The sequence below is a fragment of the Procambarus clarkii genome, chromosome 27 (assembly GCF_040958095.1).
Source record: "Procambarus clarkii isolate CNS0578487 chromosome 27, FALCON_Pclarkii_2.0, whole genome shotgun sequence".
Classification (NCBI taxonomy): domain Eukaryota; kingdom Metazoa; phylum Arthropoda; class Malacostraca; order Decapoda; family Cambaridae; genus Procambarus; species Procambarus clarkii.
In genome coordinates this window covers 33,198,841-33,219,914 of record NC_091176.1, presented here as the reverse complement: position 1 = coordinate 33,219,914, position 21,074 = coordinate 33,198,841, and the positions used below count along the sequence as shown (strand labels likewise).

General features: G+C 46.4%; 2 protein-coding genes across 2 annotated transcripts in view; one reads left to right on the top strand and one right to left on the bottom strand.

The window, feature by feature from the left end:
• Nucleotides 1-19,963, bottom strand: part of LOC123762223 (uncharacterized) — a 188,596-nt gene extending 168,633 nt beyond the window's left edge. The window contains exons 1-3 of the mRNA XM_069332537.1: nt 19,888-19,963; nt 7,718-7,794; nt 4,154-4,231 (exon numbers count right to left, since the gene is read on the bottom strand). Of these exons, the coding sequence (XP_069188638.1) occupies nt 4,154-4,231; nt 7,718-7,781 (142 nt within the window). The 5' untranslated portion in view covers nt 7,782-7,794; nt 19,888-19,963. The remainder of the gene's footprint in view (nt 1-4,153; nt 4,232-7,717; nt 7,795-19,887) is intronic.
• Nucleotides 12,004-19,727, top strand: LOC138369227 (involucrin-like). The gene is made up of 2 exons (XM_069332168.1): nt 12,004-12,045; nt 18,195-19,727. Exons 1-2 carry the CDS (start codon nt 12,004-12,006, stop codon nt 19,725-19,727), a joined length of 1,575 nt encoding a protein of 524 aa, XP_069188269.1.
• Nucleotides 19,964-21,074: the final 1,111 nt, after the last annotated feature.

Sequence of the window (21,074 nt, the reverse complement as noted above, 5' to 3'; positions counted from 1 at the left end):
AGAGCCAGGCACCCTAGTGTATGAAGGGCCAGGCATCCTAGTGACGTATGAAGGGCCAGGTACCCTAGTGTATGAAGGGCCAGGCACCCTAGTGTATGAAGGGCCAGGCACCCTAGTGACGTATGAAGGGCCAGGCACCCTAGTGACGTATGAAGGGCCAGGTACCCTAGTGTATGAAAGGCCAGGTACCCTAGTGTATGAAGGGCCAGGCACCCTAGTGACGTATGAAGGGCCAGGCACCCTAGTGACGTATGAAGGGCCAGGCACCCTAGTGACGTATGAAGGGCCAGGCATCCTAGTGACGTATGAAGGGCCAGGTACCCTAGTGTATGAAGGGCCAGGCACCCTAGTGTATGAAGGGCCAGGCACCCTAGTGACGTATGAAGGGCCAGGTACCCTAGTGACGTATGAAGAGCCAGGCACCCTAGTGTATGAAGGGCCAGGCACCCTAGTGACGTATGAAGGGCCAGGTACCCTAGTGTATGAAGGGCCAGGCACCCTAGTGTATGAAGGGCCAGGCACCCTAGTGACGTATGAAGGGCCAGGCACCCTAGTGACGTATGAAGGGCCAGGTACCCTAGTGTATGAAGGTCCAGGTACCCTAGTGTATGAAGGGCCAGGCACCCTAGTGACGTAAGAAGGGCCAGGCACCCTAGTGACGTATGAAGGGCCAGGCACCCTAGTGACGTATGAAGGGCCAGGCATCCTAGTGACGTATGAAGGGCCAGGTACCCTAGTGTATGAAGGGCCAGGCACCCTAGTGTATGAAGGGCCAGGCACCCTAGTGACGTATGAAGGGCCAGGTACCCTAGTGACGTATGAAGGGCCAGGCACCCTAGTGACGTATGAAGGGCCAGGCACCCTAGTGTATGAAGGGCCAGGCACCCTAGTGACGTATGAAGGGCCAGGCACCCTAGTGACGTATGAAGGGCCAGGCACCCTAGTGACGTATGAAGGGCCAGGCACCCTAGTGACGTATGAAGGGCCAGGTACCCTAGTGACGTATGAAGGGCCAGGCACCCTAGTGACGTATGAAGGGCCAGGTACCCTAGTGTATGAAGGGCCAGGCACCCTAGTGACGTATGAAGGGCCAGGTACCCTAGTGTATGAAGGGCCAGGCACCCTAGTGTATGAAGGGCCAGGCACCCTAGTGTATGAAGGGCCAGGTACCCTAGTGTATGAAGGGCCAGGCACCCTAGTGTATGAAGGGCCAGGTACCCTAGTGTATGAAGGGCCAGGTACCCTAGTGTATGAAGGGCCAGGCACCCTAGTGACGTATGAAGGGCCAGGCACCCTAGTGACGTATGAAGGGCCAGGTACCCTAGTGTATGAAGGGCCAGGTACCCTAGTGTATGAAGGGCCAGGCACCCTAGTGACGTATGAAGGGCCAGGTACCCTAGTGTATGAAGGGCCAGGCACCCTAGTGTATGAAGGGCCAGGCACCCTAGTGTATGAAGGGCCAGGTACCCTAGTGTATGAAGGGCCAGGCACCCTAGTGTATGAAGGGCCAGGTACCCTAGTGTATGAAGGGCCAGGTACCCTAGTGTATGAAGGGCCAGGCACCCTAGTGACGTATGAAGGGCCAGGCACCCTAGTGACGTATGAAGGGCCAGGTACCCTAGTGTATGAAGGGCCAGGTACCCTAGTGTATGAAGGGCCAGGCACCCTAGTGACGTATGAAGGGCCATTCACCCTAGTGACGTATGAAGGGCCAGGCACCCCAGTGACGTATGAAGAGCCAGGCACCCTAGTGTATGAAGGGCCAGGCATCCTAGTGACGTATGAAGGGCCAGGTACCCTAGTGTATGAAGGGCCAGGCACCCTAGTGTATGAAGGGCCAGGCACCCTAGTGACGTATGAAGGGCCAGGCACCCTAGTGACGTATGAAGGGCCAGGTACCCTATTGTATGAAAGGCCAGGTACCCTAGTGTATGAAGGGCCAGGCACCCTAGTGACGTATGAAGGGCCAGGCACCCTAGTGACGTATGAAGGGCCAGGCACCCTAGTGACGTATGAAGGGCCAGGCATCCTAGTGACGTATGAAGGGCCAGGTACCCTAGTGTATGAAGGGCCAGGCACCCTAGTGTATGAAGGGCCAGGCACCCTAGTGACGTATGAAGGGCCAGGTACCCTAGTGACGTATGAAGAGCCAGGCACCCTAGTGTATGAAGGGCCAGGCACCCTAGTGACGTATGAAGGGCCAGGTACCCTAGTGTATGAAGGGCCAGGCACCCTAGTGTATGAAGGGCCAGGCACCCTAGTGACGTATGAAGGGCCAGGCACCCTAGTGACGTATGAAGGGCCAGGTACCCTAGTGTATGAAGGTCCAGGTACCCTAGTGTATGAAGGGCCAGGCACCCTAGTGACGTAAGAAGGGCCAGGCACCCTAGTGACGTATGAAGGGCCAGGCACCCTAGTGACGTATGAAGGGCCAGGCATCCTAGTGACGTATGAAGGGCCAGGTACCCTAGTGTATGAAGGGCCAGGCACCCTAGTGTATGAAGGGCCAGGCACCCTAGTGACGTATGAAGGGCCAGGTACCCTAGTGACGTATGAAGGGCCAGGCACCCTAGTGACGTATGAAGGGCCAGGCACCCTAGTGTATGAAGGGCCAGGCACCCTAGTGACGTATGAAGGGCCAGGCACCCTAGTGACGTATGAAGGGCCAGGTACCCTAGTGTATGAAGGGCCAGGCACCCTAGTGTATGAAGGGCCAGGCACCCTAGTGACGTATGAAGGGCCAGGTGCCCTAGTGACGTATGAAGGGCCAGGCACCCTAGTGACGTATGAAGGGCCAGGTACCCTAGTGACGTATGAAGGGCCAGGCACCCTAGTGACGTATGAAGGGCCAGGTACCCTAGTGACGTATGAAGGGCCAGGCACCCTAGTGACGTATGAAGGGCAGGTACCCTAGTGACGTATGAAGGGCCAGGTACCCTAGTGTATGAAGGGCCAGGCACCCTAGTGACGTATGAAGGGCCAGGTACCCTAGTGACGTATGAAGGGCCAGGCACCCTAGTGACGTATGAAGGGCCAGGTACCCTAGTGACGTATGAAGGGCCAGGCACCCTAGTGACGTATGAAGGGCCAGGTACCCTAGTGACGTATGAAGGGCCAGGCACCCTAGTGACGTATGAAGGGCCAGGCACCCTAGTGACGTATGAAGGGCCAGGTACCCTAGTGACGTATGAAGGGCCAGGCACCCTAGTGACGTATGAAGGGCCAGGTACCCTAGTGACGTATGAAGGGCCAGGTACCCTAGTGACGTATGAAGGGCCAGGTACCCTAGTGACGTATGAAGGGCCAGGTACCCTAGTGACGTATGAAGGGCCAGGTACCCTAGTGACGTATGAAGGGCCAGGCACCCTAGTGACGTATGAAAGGCCAGGTACCCTAGTGACGTATGAAGGGCCAGGCACCCTAGTGACGTATGAAGGGCCAGGTACCCTAGTGACGTATGAAGGGCCAGGTACCCTAGTGACGTATGAAGGGCCAGGTACCCTAGTGACGTATGAAGGGCCAGGTACCCTAGTGACGTATGAAGGGCCAGGCACCCTAGTGACGTATGAAGGGCCAGGTACCCTAGTGACGTATGAAGGGCCAGGTACCCTAGTGACGTATGAAGGGCCAGGTACCCTAGTGACGTATGAAGGGCCAGGCACCCTAGTGACGTATGAAGGGCCAGGCACCCTAGTGACGTATGAAGGGCCAGGTACCCTAGTGACGTATGAAGGGCCAGGTACCCTAGTGACGTATGAAGGGCCAGGTACCCTAGTGACGTATGAAGGGCCAGGCACCCTAGTGACGTATGAAGGGCCAGGTACCCTAGTGACGTACTCACACGTTCTGGTTGTTGTCACAGATGACCAAGTAACTCCTTGTTATATTTCTCCACGTCAGAGCATGAATTTAAATGATTTCATTCATGTTTTAAAAATTAAGAAATTTACGTTCTTCTAATGACAAAAATGTGTATACATATTTTTGAAGAACTGACGTTTTATGTTCTTTTTTCATTTTGTTCGGCTGAATTCTGAAAATACTTGGGGTCCATTAACTTTTTGAAAGTGGTGTAATGGGGGGAAGAAGTAGATGCTTGAAAGTGTACAAACCATTGTAGGTGCCGTGGACATGAAGAGAGGAGTTGCCTCACCTTTGAAGGTGAAGCGGGAGCACCCTGCGTCAGGCGGCTTCTTCATCTGGTCGCAGGCCGGAACAGGGACGCACGCAGCTGTCACAACATATTGATTGGTGCTAGAATGTGCTTCAAGTCTTATCAATCAGCAATTTTAATATTTATAACAGACCTACTGAATATTATCATGTGGCAGCATTAAGCATCTTCAGTTGTATGATGATAAAAATGTGGAGATCTCTCATTAGCTACAGAACAGTCCACTCTCAATACTAGGAGGTCTTTGTACTCTAACAGCAGGTCTGGCTACTCTCACTAACAACAGGTCTGGCTACTCTCACTAACAACAGGTCTGGCTACTCTCACTGACAACAGATCTGGCAACTCTCACTAACAACAGATCTGGCAACTCTCACTAACAACAGGTCTGGCTACTCTCACTAACAACAGGTCTGGCTACTCTCACTGACAACAGATCTGGCAACTCTCACTAACAACAGATCTGGCAACTCTCACTAACAACAGGTCTGGCTACTCTCACTAACAACAGGTCTGGCTACTCTCACTGACAACAGATCTGGCAACTCTCACTAACAACAGATCTGGCAACTCTCACTAACAACAGGTCTGGCTACTCTCACTAACAACAGGTCTGGCTACTCTCACTGACAACAGATCTGGCAACTCTCACTAACAACAGATCTGGCAACTCTCACTAACAACAGGTCTGGCTACTCTCACTAACAACAGGTCTGGCTACTCTCACTGACAACAGATCTGGCAACTCTCACTAACAACAGATCTGGCAACTCTCACTAACAACAGATCTGGCTTTTCTCACTAACAACAGATCTGGCAACTCTCACTAACAACAGATCTGGCAACTCTCACTAACAACAGATCTGGCAACTCTCACTAACAACAGATCTGGCAACTCTCACTAACAACAGATCTGGCTTTTCTCACTAACAACAGATCTGGCAACTCTCACTAACAACAGATCTGGCAACTCTCACTAACAACAGATCTGGCAACTCTCATTAACAACAGATCTGGCAACTCTCACTAACAACAGATCTGGCAACTCTCACTAACAACAGATCTGGCAACTCTCACTAACAACAGATCTGGCAACTCTCACTAACAACAGATCTGGCAACTCTCACTAACAACAGATCTGGCAACTCTCAATAACAACAGATCTGGCAACTCTCACTAACAACAGATCTGGCAACTCTCACTAACAACAGATCTGGCAACTCTCACTAACAACAGATCTGGCAACTCTCACTAACAACAGATGTGGCAACTATCACTAACAACAGGTCTGGCTATTCTCACTAACAACAGATCTGGCAACTCTCACTAACAACAGATCTGGCAACTCTCACTAACAACAGATCTGGCAACTCTCACTGACAACAGATCTGGCAACTCTCACTAACAACAGATGTGGCAACTATCACTAACAACAGGTCTGGCTATTCTCACTAACAACAGATCTGGCAACTCTCACTAACAACAGATCTGGCAACTCTCACTAACAACAGATCTGGCAACTATCACTAACAACAGATCTGGCAACTCTCACTAACAACAGATCTGGCAACTATCACTAACAACAGGTCTGGCTATTCTCACTAACAACAGATCTGGCACTAATTAACAACATGAGGTACACCCGGCTACTGGGTTTACCTCATCACCTCACGGGTAAACTATACTCTACGTGAAGGTTGGTGTGTAATGTATTGTAATAACGTTGATGAGGTTGAGAGTCCTCAATCCAACACCAAGTGTACACTGATTTTTCTAACATCAGCATGTACTCACCAAGCACTTGAGTGCCAGCAGCATGTTGGAAATTTTAAACACTTTATTACTAATATTCAGTACTTTAAGGAACCATTCTTACACTTTAATATAATTTATTAGCTCTACTAACACATTGCTTAGCCATAATGAGTTTAGTTTATTAACGAGCAATAGCTCGTCATTTCCCCAGAAATTTTAGTCAGTTGCATCAGCTCACATGTTGAAAGATAATTGCTTTAGGTTCTCTTTATTTCACATTCTTTAATGAGAATTATTATTTTCTAATCATATTGTCACGAATATGCTCAGCGAATTAAAGCTGATAAAAAGTTTATCTTCGTTTTAAGTAATATTGTTTATTAGCAGGAAATAATTTATGTAATTTCGAATTGTCATCCAGCATTCACATATAACGGAATTTATATCCAGCACTTTCTCATATTGAGCAACGTTTATCTAATTATTAAGAAATGAGAATTTTTTTTTGTGTCAAAAAGACTAATAATTCTATACAGTTTCTGATACACCTTCGTACTATTAATTCGGGAAATTAAATAAAACATAGAAAATATTAAATGCGCCGTAGCACGACTGCGCATGCGCATGCTAGCCCGAGAAAAAGAAGAGAACGCCAAGCGACGCCATATTTTGAGGAGAGTGTCTGGAAGCTGACCAAACAATCGTCTTCATAGAGAGCCATCCATGTTCCTACGGACACCAGCAAGACGAGGCAGCTTCATTACTTCACAGACACCATGATTGACACATTAGTTTGTTCCTTATTTCGTTTTTTGTAGCTGCATTAAACTTTTTATATAGGACAATGTGTCGTTAGGATGCGGGACCACAACACCAAACCTGTGAGTCGCTTTCCCTCTCAGCTATTCACATTAATTTCCTATGAATACTTGAGAAATGATATATTCTCAAATAGATTTTACATGTGAATCGTCTTTCAGCTGGAGTACCAACACAAGCGAGATGATATCTTTCACGACGATCACGTGTTCCCGGAGTAACCCATTCTAGCAGGTTGCACGGTGATGAGTTTAGGAGCCTACGGGATGCGTACTACTCTTTAAACTTACAGCTAAGCTGTCAATGTTGTTTGTAGTTATTTTTAAGTAGTATCAATTGATATATTAATAACATATGTCTATTATTATTTATCCATGAGATTTATATATGATGCGCATAAACATCTCATTATTTTGTACTTGAAATTAATTAATTTCTCTGTACTAATTAACCCCCCAAAGTGTGTGGAGGGATTTGGCTCTATATTTACAGTAAACTACATTTCATTATTCTATATTATTAGATTTCAGTTACATTGCTAATAAGAGATCCATAGGCACTGGTTCTCCAATTTTATTTCCTTTTTCTAATGTCCGTCGAATAATTTATGTCCGTCGAATAATTTATGATAATTATTATTAATATTTTGGAGCCAGATTTTCCCACACGGCAAATCAGCATATCCTCACCCAGCGCTTGAGTGCCAGCGGCACATCAGCATGTACTCACCCAGTGCTTGAGTGCCAGCGGCACATCAGCATGTACTCACCCAGTGCTTGAGTGCCAGCGGCACATCAGCATGTACTCACCCAGTGCTTGAGTGCCAGCGGCACATCAGCATGTACTCACCCAGCGCTTGAGTGCCAGCGGCACATCAGCATGTACTCACCCAGTGCTTGAGTGCCAGCGGCACATCAGCATGTACTCACCCAGTGCTTGAGTGCCAGCGGCACATCAGCATGTACTCACCCAGCGCTTGAGTGCCAAAGACAACCGCCATCACCAGGAGAGTCAACAAGTTCAATCCCGCCATGATCCTCACCTGCCTGTACAGGACACAATATCACAATAATATCACAACATAACTACAACATCACTACAACATCACAACACAAACATCACAACAACTCAACATTACAACATCATTACAACTTCACAAACAACGTCACAACAACATCACAATAACATCACTACAACATCACAACAACACAACATCACATCACAACAACAACAACATCACAACAATATCACAACATTACAACATCACTACAACGTCACAACAACATCACAACAGCATCACAACGATATCAAAACATCATCACTACAACTGCATCACTACATCAACACAAAAAGATCACAACATAACAATAACATCACAAAAATATCACATCACAATAACATCACAACAAAAACACAACATCACAACAACATTAAACATCACAGCAACATTACAACATCACTACAACCTCACAACATCACATCAGCATCATAACAACACAACAGCATCACAACAAGATCACAACATCACAACAACATCACTACAACATCACTATAACATCACAACAAGATCACAACATTACAACATCAAAACAACAACACAACAAAATCACAACATCACAATAACATTACTACAACATCACAAAAACATCACATCACTACAACATCACTACAACATCACAACAACATCACAACAACATCACAACATCACTACAACATCACTACAACATCACAAGAAGATCACAACATCATTACAACATCACAACAACATCACAACATCACTACAACATCACAAGAAGATCACAACATCACTACAACATCACAACAACATCACAACATCACTACAACATCACAACAAGAACACAAAATCACTACAACATCACAACAACATCACTATAACACCACAACAACATCACAACAACTTCATTATAACATCACAACATCACAACAACATCACAATACTATTACAACAACATCACAACAACATCACTACAACACCACAACATCACTACAACATCACAGCAACATTACAACATCACGTCACATCATCACTACAACATCACAACAAGATCACAACAATATCACATCACAAACACATCACAGCATCACTACAACGTCACATCAAGATCACATCAACATTACAACAGCATCACATCACAACATCAAAATCACAACAATTTCACAACATCACAATAACATCACAACTTCACAACAACATCACAACAACATCACAACATCACTACAACGTCACAGCAACATCACTACCGGTATAGCCAGTTTCCTAAACAGGTTATTTCCTATATTGGAGAAAACTTCTGAAATATGTTTTAATTCCTTCTTATTTCCATATAAGAAACTACGCAGGCACTGTCCTGCGTAGTTTCAACGGTATAGGTTAAGTAATAATTGTAATTAAGAAGCAATAAAATCCTTATCTTAACACACTAAGAAGGTTAGTTGAGATCGGTGTTTTCTATGAAGCTTTTCAAGGTAAACTAAAATATTCAAAATCAATTAGTATGTCACATATGCACTTATTAAATAAGCCGATATTGACTATAAGCAAGTGCGAGAACGGACAGTAACTATATGTCATATAACTACACCTGCTACAGTGGATTTTCATGTAAGAAACAACACATAATAAGTCACATAACTGCACTTACTTCAGTGGTTACGTTATGACATATATTGTTAATATGTATTATAACTATACTGTTACACTGGATATATAATATTCACATCTTTATGTCTTTTCTTCAGTATTTAGAAAAATGGACGAGAAAAGTTTAATATATTCAACACCTTCTCTAAAATATATAATATATATCAATACTGAAATATTATTTGGTTAATGAAATATAATAAGAGAACACTCTGGCTAACAATTATTGGTTTCTGTGAGGAAGGGAACAACAGCTGTTCTTAGGAGACCTATATCTCCCCTCATAAGAACAACAGCTGTTCTTAGGAGACCTATATCTCCCCTCATAAGAACAACAGCTGTTCTTAGGAGACCTATATCTCCCCTCATAAGAACAACAGCTGTTCTTAGGAGACCTATATCTCCCCTCATAAGAACAACAGCTGTTCTTAGGAGACCTATATCTCCCCTCATAAGAACAACAGCTGTTCTTAGGAGACCTATATCTCCCCTCATAAGAACAACAGCTGTTCTTAGGAGACCTATATCTCCCCTCATAAGAACAACAGCTGTTCTTAGGAGACCTATATCTCCCCTCATAAGAATTAGAGCTTCCTCTCGGGGAAACCAGAATTCCACTCAACAGAACACAAAAAAAAATATCCTTAAGGCAATTGGAACTCACCTCACAAAAATCAGACATCCCCTCAAGAGAACCAAAGCTCCCTTGGGAGAACCAGACTTCCCTTAGGAGAACCAGAGCTCTCTCAAGAGAACCAGACCTCCTTCAGGAGAACCAGAGCTCTCTCAGGAGAACCAGAGCTCCCTCGGGACAACCAGAGCTCTCTCAAGAGAACCAGACCTCCTTCAGGAGAACCAGAACTATCTCAGGAGAACCAGATCTTCCTCAGGAGATCCAGAACGCCCTCAAGAGAACCAGACCTCCGTTAAGAAAACCAGAGCTCCCTCAGAAGAAGCAGACATGCAACAGGAGAACCAGAGCTCCCTAACGAGAACCGGAACTCCCTCCATAGAACCGAAGCTCAAACAGGGGGAGGAAAGCTCCCATAGGAGAAGGAGAGCTCCTACAAGAGAAGGAGAACTTTCACAGGAGGAGAGTTCCCACAGGAGAAGGAGAGATCCCACAGGGGAAGGAGAGCTCCCACAGAGGAAGGAGAGCTCCCACAGGAAAAGGAGAGCTCCCACAGGGGAAGGAGAGCTCCCACAGGAGAAGGAGAGCTCCCACAGGAGGAGAGATCCCACAAGGGAAGGAGAGCTCCCACAGAGGAAGGAGAGCTCCCACAGGAGGAGAGCTCCCACAGAGGAAGGAGAGCTCCCACGGGAGAAGGAGAGCTCCCACAGGGGAAGGAGAGCTCCCACAGGGGAAGGAGAGCTCCCACAGAGGAAGGAGAGCTCCCACAGGAGAAGGAGAGCTCCCACAGGGGAAGGAGAGCTCCCACAGGGGAAGGAGAGATCCCACAGGGGAAGGAGAGCTCCCACAGAGGAAGGAGAGCTCCCACAGGAGAAGGAGAGCTCCCACAGGGGAAGGAGAGCTCCCACAGGGGAAGGAGAGCTCCCACAGGAGAAGGAGAGCTCCCACAGGGGAAGGAGAGCTCCTACAAGAGAAGGAGAGCTCCCACAGGGGAAGGAGAGCTCCCACAGAGGAAGGAGAGATCCCACAGGAGAAGGAGAGATCCCACAGGGGAAGGAGAGCTCCCACAGGGGAAGGAGAGCTCCCAAAGGAGAAGGAGAGCTCCCACAGGGGAAGGAGAGCTCCCACAGGGGAAGGAGAGCTCCCACAGGGGAAGGAGAGCTCCCAAAGGAGAAGGAGAGCTCCCACAGGGGAAGGAGAGCTCCCACGGGGGGAAGGAGAGCTCCCACAGGAGGAGAGAGCTCCCACAGGGGAAGGAGAGCTCCCACAGGGGGAAGGAGAGCTCCCACAGGGGAAGGAGAGCTCCCACAGGAGAAGGAGAGCTCCCACAGGGGAAGGAGAGCTCCCACAGGGGAAGGAGAGCTCCCACAGGGGAAGGAGAGCTCCCACAGGGGAAGGAGAGCTCCCACAGGGGAAGGAGAGCTCCCACAGGGGAAGGAGAGCTCCCACAGGGGAAGGAGAGCTCCCACAGGGGAAGGAGAGCTCCCACAGGAGAACGAGAGCTCCCACAGGGGAAGGAGAGCTCCCACAGGGGAAGGAGAGCTCCCACAGGGGAAGGAGAGCTCCCACAGGGGAAGGAGAGCTCCCACAGGGGAAGGAGAGCTCCCACAGAGGAAGGAGAGCTCCCACAGGAGAAAGAGAGCTCCCACTGGGAAGGAGAGCTCCCACAGGGGAAGGAGAGCTCCCACAGGGAAGGAGAGCTCCCACAGGGGAAGGAGAGCTCCCACAGGGAAGGAGAGCTCCCACAGGGGAAGGAGAGCTCCCACTGGGGAAGGAGAGCTCCCACAGGGAAGGAGATCTCTCACAGGAGGAGAGCTCCCACAGGAGAAGGAGAGCTCTCACAGGAGAAGAAGAGCTCCCACAGGAGAAGGAGAGCTCTCACAGGGGAATTAATGCTTCATCTATAAAAATAGGGTACCCTCAGGAGAACTAGGGCTCCATCTGGAAAAACAGAGTACGCTCATGAGAAATAGAGCTCTATATGGAGAACTAGAGCTGCCTAAGGTGAACTAGTGTTTCATCTGGAGAACTAGAGCTAACACAAGAAAATCAGAGCTCCCTCTGGAGAACTAGAGCTCCCTCAAGATAACTAGAGCGCCTTCAGGCGTATCAGAGCTCCGTCGGGAGAACAAGAGCCACCTCTGGAGATCAGAGCATCCTAAGGAGAACCAAGGCTCTCACAGGAGAGCAAGAGCTAATTCAGGAGAACCAGATATACAATCATGAAAAACATAGCTTGCCCCAGGAGAACCATAGCTCCATGATAAAAGCCAGAGCCCACTCAGGAGAACCGTAGATCCCTATGGAGAACATGAGCTGCTTTAGGAGAACCAGAGCTTCTCTCACCTCAGCGTACCAGAGCTTCTCTCATCTCAGCATACCAGAGCTGCCTCAGTATAACCACAGCTCCGCCGAGAGAACGAGAACTCGCTCAGAAGAAATGCAGCTCCCCTGAGGACTATGGGAACTCCCGTCAAGAGAATCAATGCTGCGACAGGAGAACGGAGATCCCTCGAGAGAGCTAGAGTCCCCCTCATTAGAAGTAGAGTCCCCTCATAAGAACTAGAGCGTCCTCAGAGAGCGAGAGCTCCCTTGTGATAATTAATTCCTGCTTGATAGTTCTGGGAGTTCCTCTACTCCCCAAGCCCGGCCCGAGGCCAGGCTTGACTTGTTAGTTTGGTCTACTAGGCTGTTGCTTGGTGCGGCCCACAGGCCCACATATCCACCACAGCCCGGTTGGTCCAGCCCTTTTTTTAGAAAAAAGTCTAGTTTTCTCTAGAAAATGTCCACGGTTGTTCCGGCAATATTTCTGATGCTCGCTGGTAGGACGTTGAACAACCGCGGACCTCTGATGTTTATACAGTGTTCTTTGATTGTGCCTATGGCACCTCTGTTCTTCACTGGTTCTATTCTGCATTTTCTTCCATATCGTTCACTCCAGTATGTTGTTATTTTACTGTGTAGATTTGGGACCTGACCCTCCAGTATTTTCCATGAATATATTATTTGGTATTTCTCTCGTCTCCTTTCTAATGAGTACATTTGGGGAGCTTTGAGACGACCCCAATAATTTAGGTGCTTTATCGCGTCTAAGCGTGCCGTATATGTTCTCTAGATTCTCTCTATTTCAGCAATCTCTCCTACTCTGAAGGGGGAAGTGAGTACTGAGTAGTACTCGAGACGGGACAACACAAGTGAATTGAAGAGTACAACCATTGTGATGGGATCCCTGGATTTGAAAGTTCTCGTAATCCATCCTATCATTTTTCTGGCTGACGCAATATTTGCTTGGTTATGCTCCCTAAACGTTAGGTCGTCGGACATCATTATTCGCAAATCCTTGACATGCGGTTTTCCTACTATGGGTACATTTGATTGTGTTTTGTACCCTGTATTATGTTTCAGATCCGCATTTTTGCCGTGCCTGAGTACATGTAATTTATCACTGCTAAACATCATGTTATTTTATGCTGCTCAGTCGAAAACTTTGTTAATATCTGCTTGTAGTTTTTCAATGTCTTCAACAGGGGTAATTTTCATGCTGATTTTTGTGTCATCTGCAAAGGATGACACAAAGCGGTGACTTGCATTTTTGTCTATATCTGATATGAGAATAAGGACCAGCAGTGGTGCAATGACTCTACCTTGAGATACAGAGCTTTTAACTGCGCTTGGACTCGATTTTATTTGATTGACTGTTACTCTTTGTGTTCTAATCGACAGGAAATGAGTATCCAGCGTCCTACTTTACCAGTTATTCCCATTGATCTCATTTTGTGTGCTATCACTCTATGGTCACATCTGTCGAATGCCTATGCAAAGTCTGTGTATACAACATCAGCATTCTCTTTTTCTTCTAATGCCTCAGTGATTTTGTCGTAATGGTCAAGTAGCTGTGAGAGGCATGATCTTCCTGCTCTAAATCCATGTTGGCCTGGATTGTGGAGGTCATTGGTTTCCATGAAACTTGTGACCTGACTCCTGATCACTCTCTCAAATACCTTTATTATGTGGGACGTTAGCGCAACTGGTCTATAATTCTTTCTGAATGCTTAGCTACCTCCCTTATGTATAGGGGCTATGTCTGCTGCTTTAATCGCATCTGGTATTTTCCCCGTGTCCAAGCTCTTCCTCCACTATACTGAGTGCCTGTGCTACTGGCACTTTGCAGTTCTTTATAAATATTGATTTCCATGAGTCTGGACCCGGGGCTGAGTGCATTTGCATATTGTCCATTTCTCTTTCAAAATCTGTTACGCTCGTGTTGATATCAGTTATATTTACAGGGGTTTGGATATCATGCATAAAGTTGTCCGGATCTTCCACTTTCATACTGTGTACCAGAGTGCTAAACATGTCTTCATACTGCTTTTTTAGGATTTCGCTAATTTCTTTGTCATCCTCAGTGTATGAACCTTCACTAATTCGAATAGGTCCAATACTGGTAGTGGTTTTTGCTTTTGATTTAGCGTATGTGAAGAAATATTTTGGGTTTTTCTTTCTTTCTTGAATTGCTTTCTGTTCTAGTTGCCTTTCTTCAGTCTGATATGAATGCTTCAGTCTCTGTTCGATTTCTTCAATCTCCCTGTTTAAATTATTCCTTCTTTGTATGGAAAGTCGTGTCTGCTTAAGCATTTCCGTTAATTTCTTCCTTCTTTTGTAATGTCGTCTGCGTTCTCTTTCTACATTGAACCTCTTTCTGGCATTCCTGAAAGGAACATGTTTCAGACAGATTTCATATGCTTCAGAAGTCAGTTTATCTATTCCTTGTGTAGGATTTTTATTACTTAGAATATTTTCCCATTGAACGTTTGTAAGTTTCCTGTTTATTTTCTCTCGGTGTATCCTTATATTATTAAAATTGAATTTATTGAATAACCCTTCTCGCTTGTTGTTTCTCCTGGGTCTACTAACGTTATTAATGTTAGTTTGCACTTCAGTGAGCTTGTGGTCCGAGTACGTAGTGTCTGAGACAGGAATGTCTCTGATTAGCTCATCATTGTTCGTGAATATCAGGTCCAGCGTGTTTTCGTTCCGAGTTGGCTCTGTAATCTGCTGACTGAGCGAAAATTTGTCACATAATCTCAGTAGTTCTCTGACCTGTGGTTGGTTATTTCCCGGTTGATTTCCTACTGTAATGTTATTGTTTACTATTCTCCATTTTAAACGGGTAGATTGAAGTCTCCAAAGAAGATAATATCTGGTACTGGGTTTGATAGGTTAGAGCTCCCTCGAGAAAATTAGCGCTCCCTCAGGAGAACCAAGGCTCACCTCAGGAAGAGCCAAAGCTCCTTCAGGACCAGAGTTCCCTCTGGAGAACCATAGCTCTCTCATGAGATACAAAGCTCCCTGTAGAGATTTAAAGCTTCCTCAGGAGAATCACAGCCTCCTAAGGAGAATCAGAACTTCCCTCAGAAGAACCAGGGCTCCCTTCACGAGCTTCCCTTCAGAGCTTCCCTCAGGGCTCCCCTCAGGGATTTCCCTCAGGGCAACCGGAGCACACCTCAGAAGAACCAGAGCTACGCCAAGGAGAACTAATGTGAGTGTACTGAGGAGAACCAGAGGACAGCCCCTTTCAAAGCTGGAGAAATTGCTGACCTGGAGAACGTGCAGAGATCCTTTACTGCTAGAATCCACTCAGTAAAACATATAAACTATTGGGACCGACTAAAGAGCCTAAATCTGTACTCCCTTGAGCGCAGGCGGGAGAGATACATAATAATTTACACGTGAAAAATATTAGAGGGGCTGGTCCCAAACCTGCACACAGAAATATCACATGAGACCAGAAGACATGGCAGGATGTGCAGAATACCCCCGTCGAAAAGCAGAGGTGCAACAGGTACTCTGAGAGAGAACTCTATCAACATCAGAGGCCCGAGACTGTTCAACACGCTACCGCTACACATAAGGGGCATAACTGGCCGACCCCTCACAGTGTTCAAGAGAGAACTGGATAAGCACCTCCAAAGGATACTTGATCAACCAGGCTGTGACTCATACGTCAGGCTGCGAGCAGCCGCGTCCAACAGCCTGGTTCATCAGTCCAGCAACCAGGAGGCCTGGTCGACGACCGGGCCGCGGGGACGCTAAGCCCCGGAAGCACCTCAAAGTAACCTCAAGGTCAAGGTAGGTCCATCAATCACGAGACTACAAGTTTCCTCAGGTGAAACAGAGCCCCTTACACCACAATGTAATCTCCCTCAGGAGACCCAAAGCTCTTTAAGGAGAATCCTGAGCTCCCCCGTGAGAACCATATAAGAACATAAGAACATAAGAACAAAGGTAACTGCAGAAGGCCTGTTGGCCCATACGAGGCAGCTCCTATTTATAACCACCCAATCCCACTCATATACTTGTCCAAACCATGCTTGAAACAATCGAGGGACCCCACCTCCACAATGTTACGCGGCAATTGGTTCCACAAAACAACAACCCTGTTACTGAACCAGTATTTACCCAAGTCTTTCCTAAATCTAAACTTATCCAATTTATACCCATTGTTTCGTGTTCTGTCTTGTGTTGATACTTTTAATACCCTATTAATATCCCCTTTGTTATGTCCATTCACCCACTTGTAAACCTCTATGATGTCACCCCTAACTCTTCGCGTTTCCAGTGAATGCAACTTAAGCTTTGTTAATCTTTCTTCATATGAAAGATTTCTAATTTGGGGAATTAACTTAGTCATCCTACGCTGGACACGTTCAAGTGAATTTATATCCATTCTATAATATGGCGACCAAAACTGAACTGCAAAATCTAAATGGGGCCTAACTAGAGCAAGATATAGCTTGAGAACCACACCAGGTGTCTTGTTACTAACGCTGCGATTAATAAATCCAAGTGTCCGATTTGCCTTATTACGAACATTTATGCATTGATCCTTTTGTTTTAAATTCTTACTAATCATAACTCCCAGATCCCTTTCGCAATCCGACTTCGCAATCTCAACACCATCTAGCTCGTATCTTGTTACTCTATCATCATTACCTAACCTCAGAACTTTACATTTATCAGCATTAAACTGCATCTGCCAATCATTTGACCATTTCAAAACCCTATCTAGATCAACTTGAAGTGATAGTGAGTCCTCCTCCGAATTAATTTCCCTACCGATTTTCGTATCATCGGCAAATTTGCAAATGTTGCTACTCAAACCTGAATCTAAATCATTTATATATATTATAAACAACAGAGGGCCCAGGACAGAGCCCTGAGGCACTCCACTTACAACATTTTCCCACTCTGACTTGACTCCATTTATACTAACTCTGTTTCCTTTGGTATAGCCATGCCCTAATCCAAGTTAATATAGCACCCCCAATACCATGAGCCTCTATCTTTTTAATCAGTCTTTCATGTGTTTACTAGTTGTGTTTACTAGTTGTGTTTTTACGGGGGTTGAGCTTTGCTCTTTCGGCCCGCCTCTCAACTGTCAATCAACTGTTTACTAACTACATTTTTTTTTTCCATACCACACACACACACACACCAGGAAGCAGCCCGTTACAGCTGACTAACTCCCAGGTACCTATTTACTGCTAGGTAACAAGGGCATTCAGGGTGAAAGAAACTTTGCCCATTTGTTTCTGCCTCGTGCGGGAATCGAACCCGCGCCACAGAATTACGAATCCTGCGCGCTATCTACCAGGCTACGAGGCCCCCTGTATCATGTGGCACTGTATCAAAAGCTTTGCTAAAGTCAAGGTACACAACATCACAATCCTTACCACTATCAACTGCCTCAACTATGCTAGAATAAAAAGATAACAAATTTGTTAAACATGAACGGCCATTTATAAAACCATGTTGCGACTCAATTATTAATTTATGTTTTTCAAGATGAAGACGAATTTTATTTGCTATTATAGATTCGAGTAACTTTCCCACAATAGACGTTAGGCTAATTGGTCGATAGTTAGACGCAAGTGATCTATCTCCTTTCTTAAAAACTGGTATCACATTAGCAACTTTCCAAAACTCTGGCACTCTGCCTGACTCTATTGATTTATTAAATATGGTTGACAGTGGGTCACAAAGCTCCTCTTTGCATACATATACCTCCATCAGAAGAACGAGAGCTCCCTCTGGAGAACTAGAGATCCTTCAGGAGAACCAGAGATCCCTCAGTAGAACCAGAGATTCCTTAGGAGACCCAGAGATCCCAGAGGAGAACCAGAGATTCCTCAGGAGAACCAGATATCCCAGAGGAGACCCAGATAACCCTCAGGAGAGCCAGAGATCCCAGAGGAAAACCAGAGATCCCTCAGGAGAACCAGAGATCCCAGAGGAGAACCAGAGATCCCTCAGGAGAACAAGAGATCCCAGAGGAGACCCAGATAACCCTCAGGAGAACCAGAGATCCCTCAGGAGAACTAGAGATCCAGGAGGAGAACCAGAGACTCTCAGGGGAACCAGAGATCCCTCAAGAGAACCAGAGATCCCTCAGGAGAACCAGAGATCCCAGAGGAGAACCAGAGATCCCTCAGGAGAACCAGAGATACCAGAGGAGAACCAGAGATCCCTCAGGAGAACCAGAGATCCCTCAGGAGAACCAGAGATCCCTCAGGAGAACCAGAGATCCCTCAGGAGAACCAGAGATCCCTCAGGAGAACCAGAGATCCCTCAGGAGACCCAGAGATCCCTCAAGAGAACCAGAGATCCCTCAGGAGAACCAGAGATCCCAGAGGAGAACCAGAGATCCCTCAGGAGAACCAGAGATACCAGAGGAGAACCAGAGATCCCTCAGGAGAACCAGAGATCCCTCAGGAGAACCAGAGATCCCTCAGGAGACCCAGAGATCCCTCAAGAGAACCAGAGATCCCTCAGGAGAACCAGAGATCCAAGAGGAGTACCAGAGAACCCTCAGGAGACCCAGAGATCCCTCAGGAGAACCAGAGATCCCTCAAGAGAACCAGAGATCCAAGAGGAGAACCAGAGAACCCTCAGGAGACCCAGAGATCCCTCAGGAGAACCAGAGATCCCAAAGGAAACCCAGAGATCCCAAAGGAGAACCAAAGATCCCAGAGGAGAACCAGAGATCCCTCAGGAGAACCAGAGATCCTTCAGGAGAACTAGAGATCCCTCAGGAGAACCAGAGATCCCTCAGGAGAACCAGAGATCCCTCAGGAGAACCAGAGATCCCTCAGGAGAACCAGAGATCCCTCAGGAGACCCAGAGATCCCTCAAGAGAACCAGAGTTCCCTCAGGAGAACCAGAGATCCAAGAGGAGAACCAGAGAACCCTCAGGAGACCCAGAGATCCCTTATGAGAACCAGAGATCCCAAAGGAAACCCAGAGATCCCTCAGGAGAACCAGAGATCCCAGAGGAGAACCAGAGATCCCTCAGGAGAACCAGAGATCCCTCAGGAGAACCAGAGATCCCTAATGAGAACCAGAGATCCCTCAGGAGAACCAGAGATCCCTCAGGAGAACCAGAGATCCCTCAGGAGACCCAGAGGGATCCCTCAGGAGAACCAGAGATCCCTCAGGAGAACCAGAGATACCAGAGGAGAACCACAGATCCCTCAAGAGAACCAAAGATCCCTGAAGAGAACAAGAGATCCCTGTGGATAACAAAAACTCCTTTCAAGAGAACAAAAGCTCCCCTCAAGAGAACCAAAGCTCCTTCAGAAGAACCAGAGGTTCCGCGTGAGAACAAGAGGGCCCTCAACAGAATCTAGGCTCACTTTGGACAACCAGAGCTCTCTGAGACATGAAGCTTCCTCGGGAGCTTAGAGTTCCCTCATAAGTACTAGAGTTTCGTTAGGAGAATGATACCTTTCATACATTTCAGCAGCACCAATATACACAAACAGCTAAGTAGTGACGACCTGCTCTTACCGTACTCAGCCAAGTGTCTAGGGAGACTGGTGTGAGCTGACCCTCAACTGTGCGAAGCAAAGATCCCTCCTTCATCTATGAGCTCACCTGTGCAAAGCTCATCTCACACACAGCTGTGCAGAAGCGTCGTTACACAGCTGTGAGTGAGGCAGATCTGGCCAGTTACGTCCACACCCGAACGTCCTTCACGCCGCCAAACAAGCCATATGGAGAGGTGTTTACGACAGTGATGTTACCCAAGCATCTGTGATGCTACACGCTGCCTTCCTGCAGTGTGTTAACAACCCGCACCAACTGCCTATCAAAGCAATTAATACTTTAATTATTCAGAAATAAACGATGGTAATTATTGTTCTGGCAAGCCGCGCCTTCCTTCAGGTACGTGACCCTGGATAATGGTTAAGGTGAACTAGTTAATGGTAGGATGAACTGGTTAATGGTTAAGGTGAACTGGTTAATGGTAGGATAAACTGGTTAATGGTTAAGGTGAACTGGTTAATGGTAGGATGAACTGGTTAATGGTTAAGGTGAACTGGTTAATGGTAGGATAAACTGGTTAATGGTTAAGGTGAACTGGTTAATGGTAGGATGAACTGGTTAATGGTTAAGGTGAACTAGTTAATGGTTAAGGTGAACTAGTTAATGGTTAAGGTGAACTAGTTAATGGTTAAGGTGAACTAGTTAATGGTTAAGGTGAACTGGTTAATAGTTAAGGTGAACTGGTTAATGGTTAAGGTGAACTAGTTAATGGTTAAGGTGAACTGGTTAATGGTTAAGGTGAACTGGTTAATGGTTAAGGTGAACTAGTTAATGGTTAAGGTGAACTGGTTAATGGTAGGATGAACTGGTTAATGGTTAAGGTGAATTGGTTAATGGTAGGATAAACTGGTTAATGGTTAAGGTGAACTGGTTAATGGTAGGATGAACTGGTTAATGGTTAAGGTGAACTAGTTAATGGTTAAGGTGAACTAGTTAAGGTGAACTGGTTAATGGTTAAGGTGAACTGGTTAATGGTTAAGGTGAACTGGTTAATGGTAGGATGAACTGGTTAATGGTTAAGGTGAACTAGTTAATGGTTAAGGTGAACTAGTTAATGGTTAAGGTGAACTAGTTAATGGTTAAGGTGAACTGGTTAATGGTTAAGGTGAACTGGTTAATGGTTAAGGTGAACTGGTTAATGGTTAAGG

Excerpts from the sequence above, each read along its gene's own strand:
- LOC138369227 (XM_069332168.1), top strand. The coding sequence starts at position 12,004 with ATGAGAAATAGAGCTCTATATGGAGAACTAGAGCTGCCTAAG. Across the intron at positions 12,046-18,194 it reads GAGAACTAGAGCTGCCTAAG|GAGACCCAGAGATCCCAGAG; the intron begins GTGAACTAGTGT and ends GAGATTCCTTAG.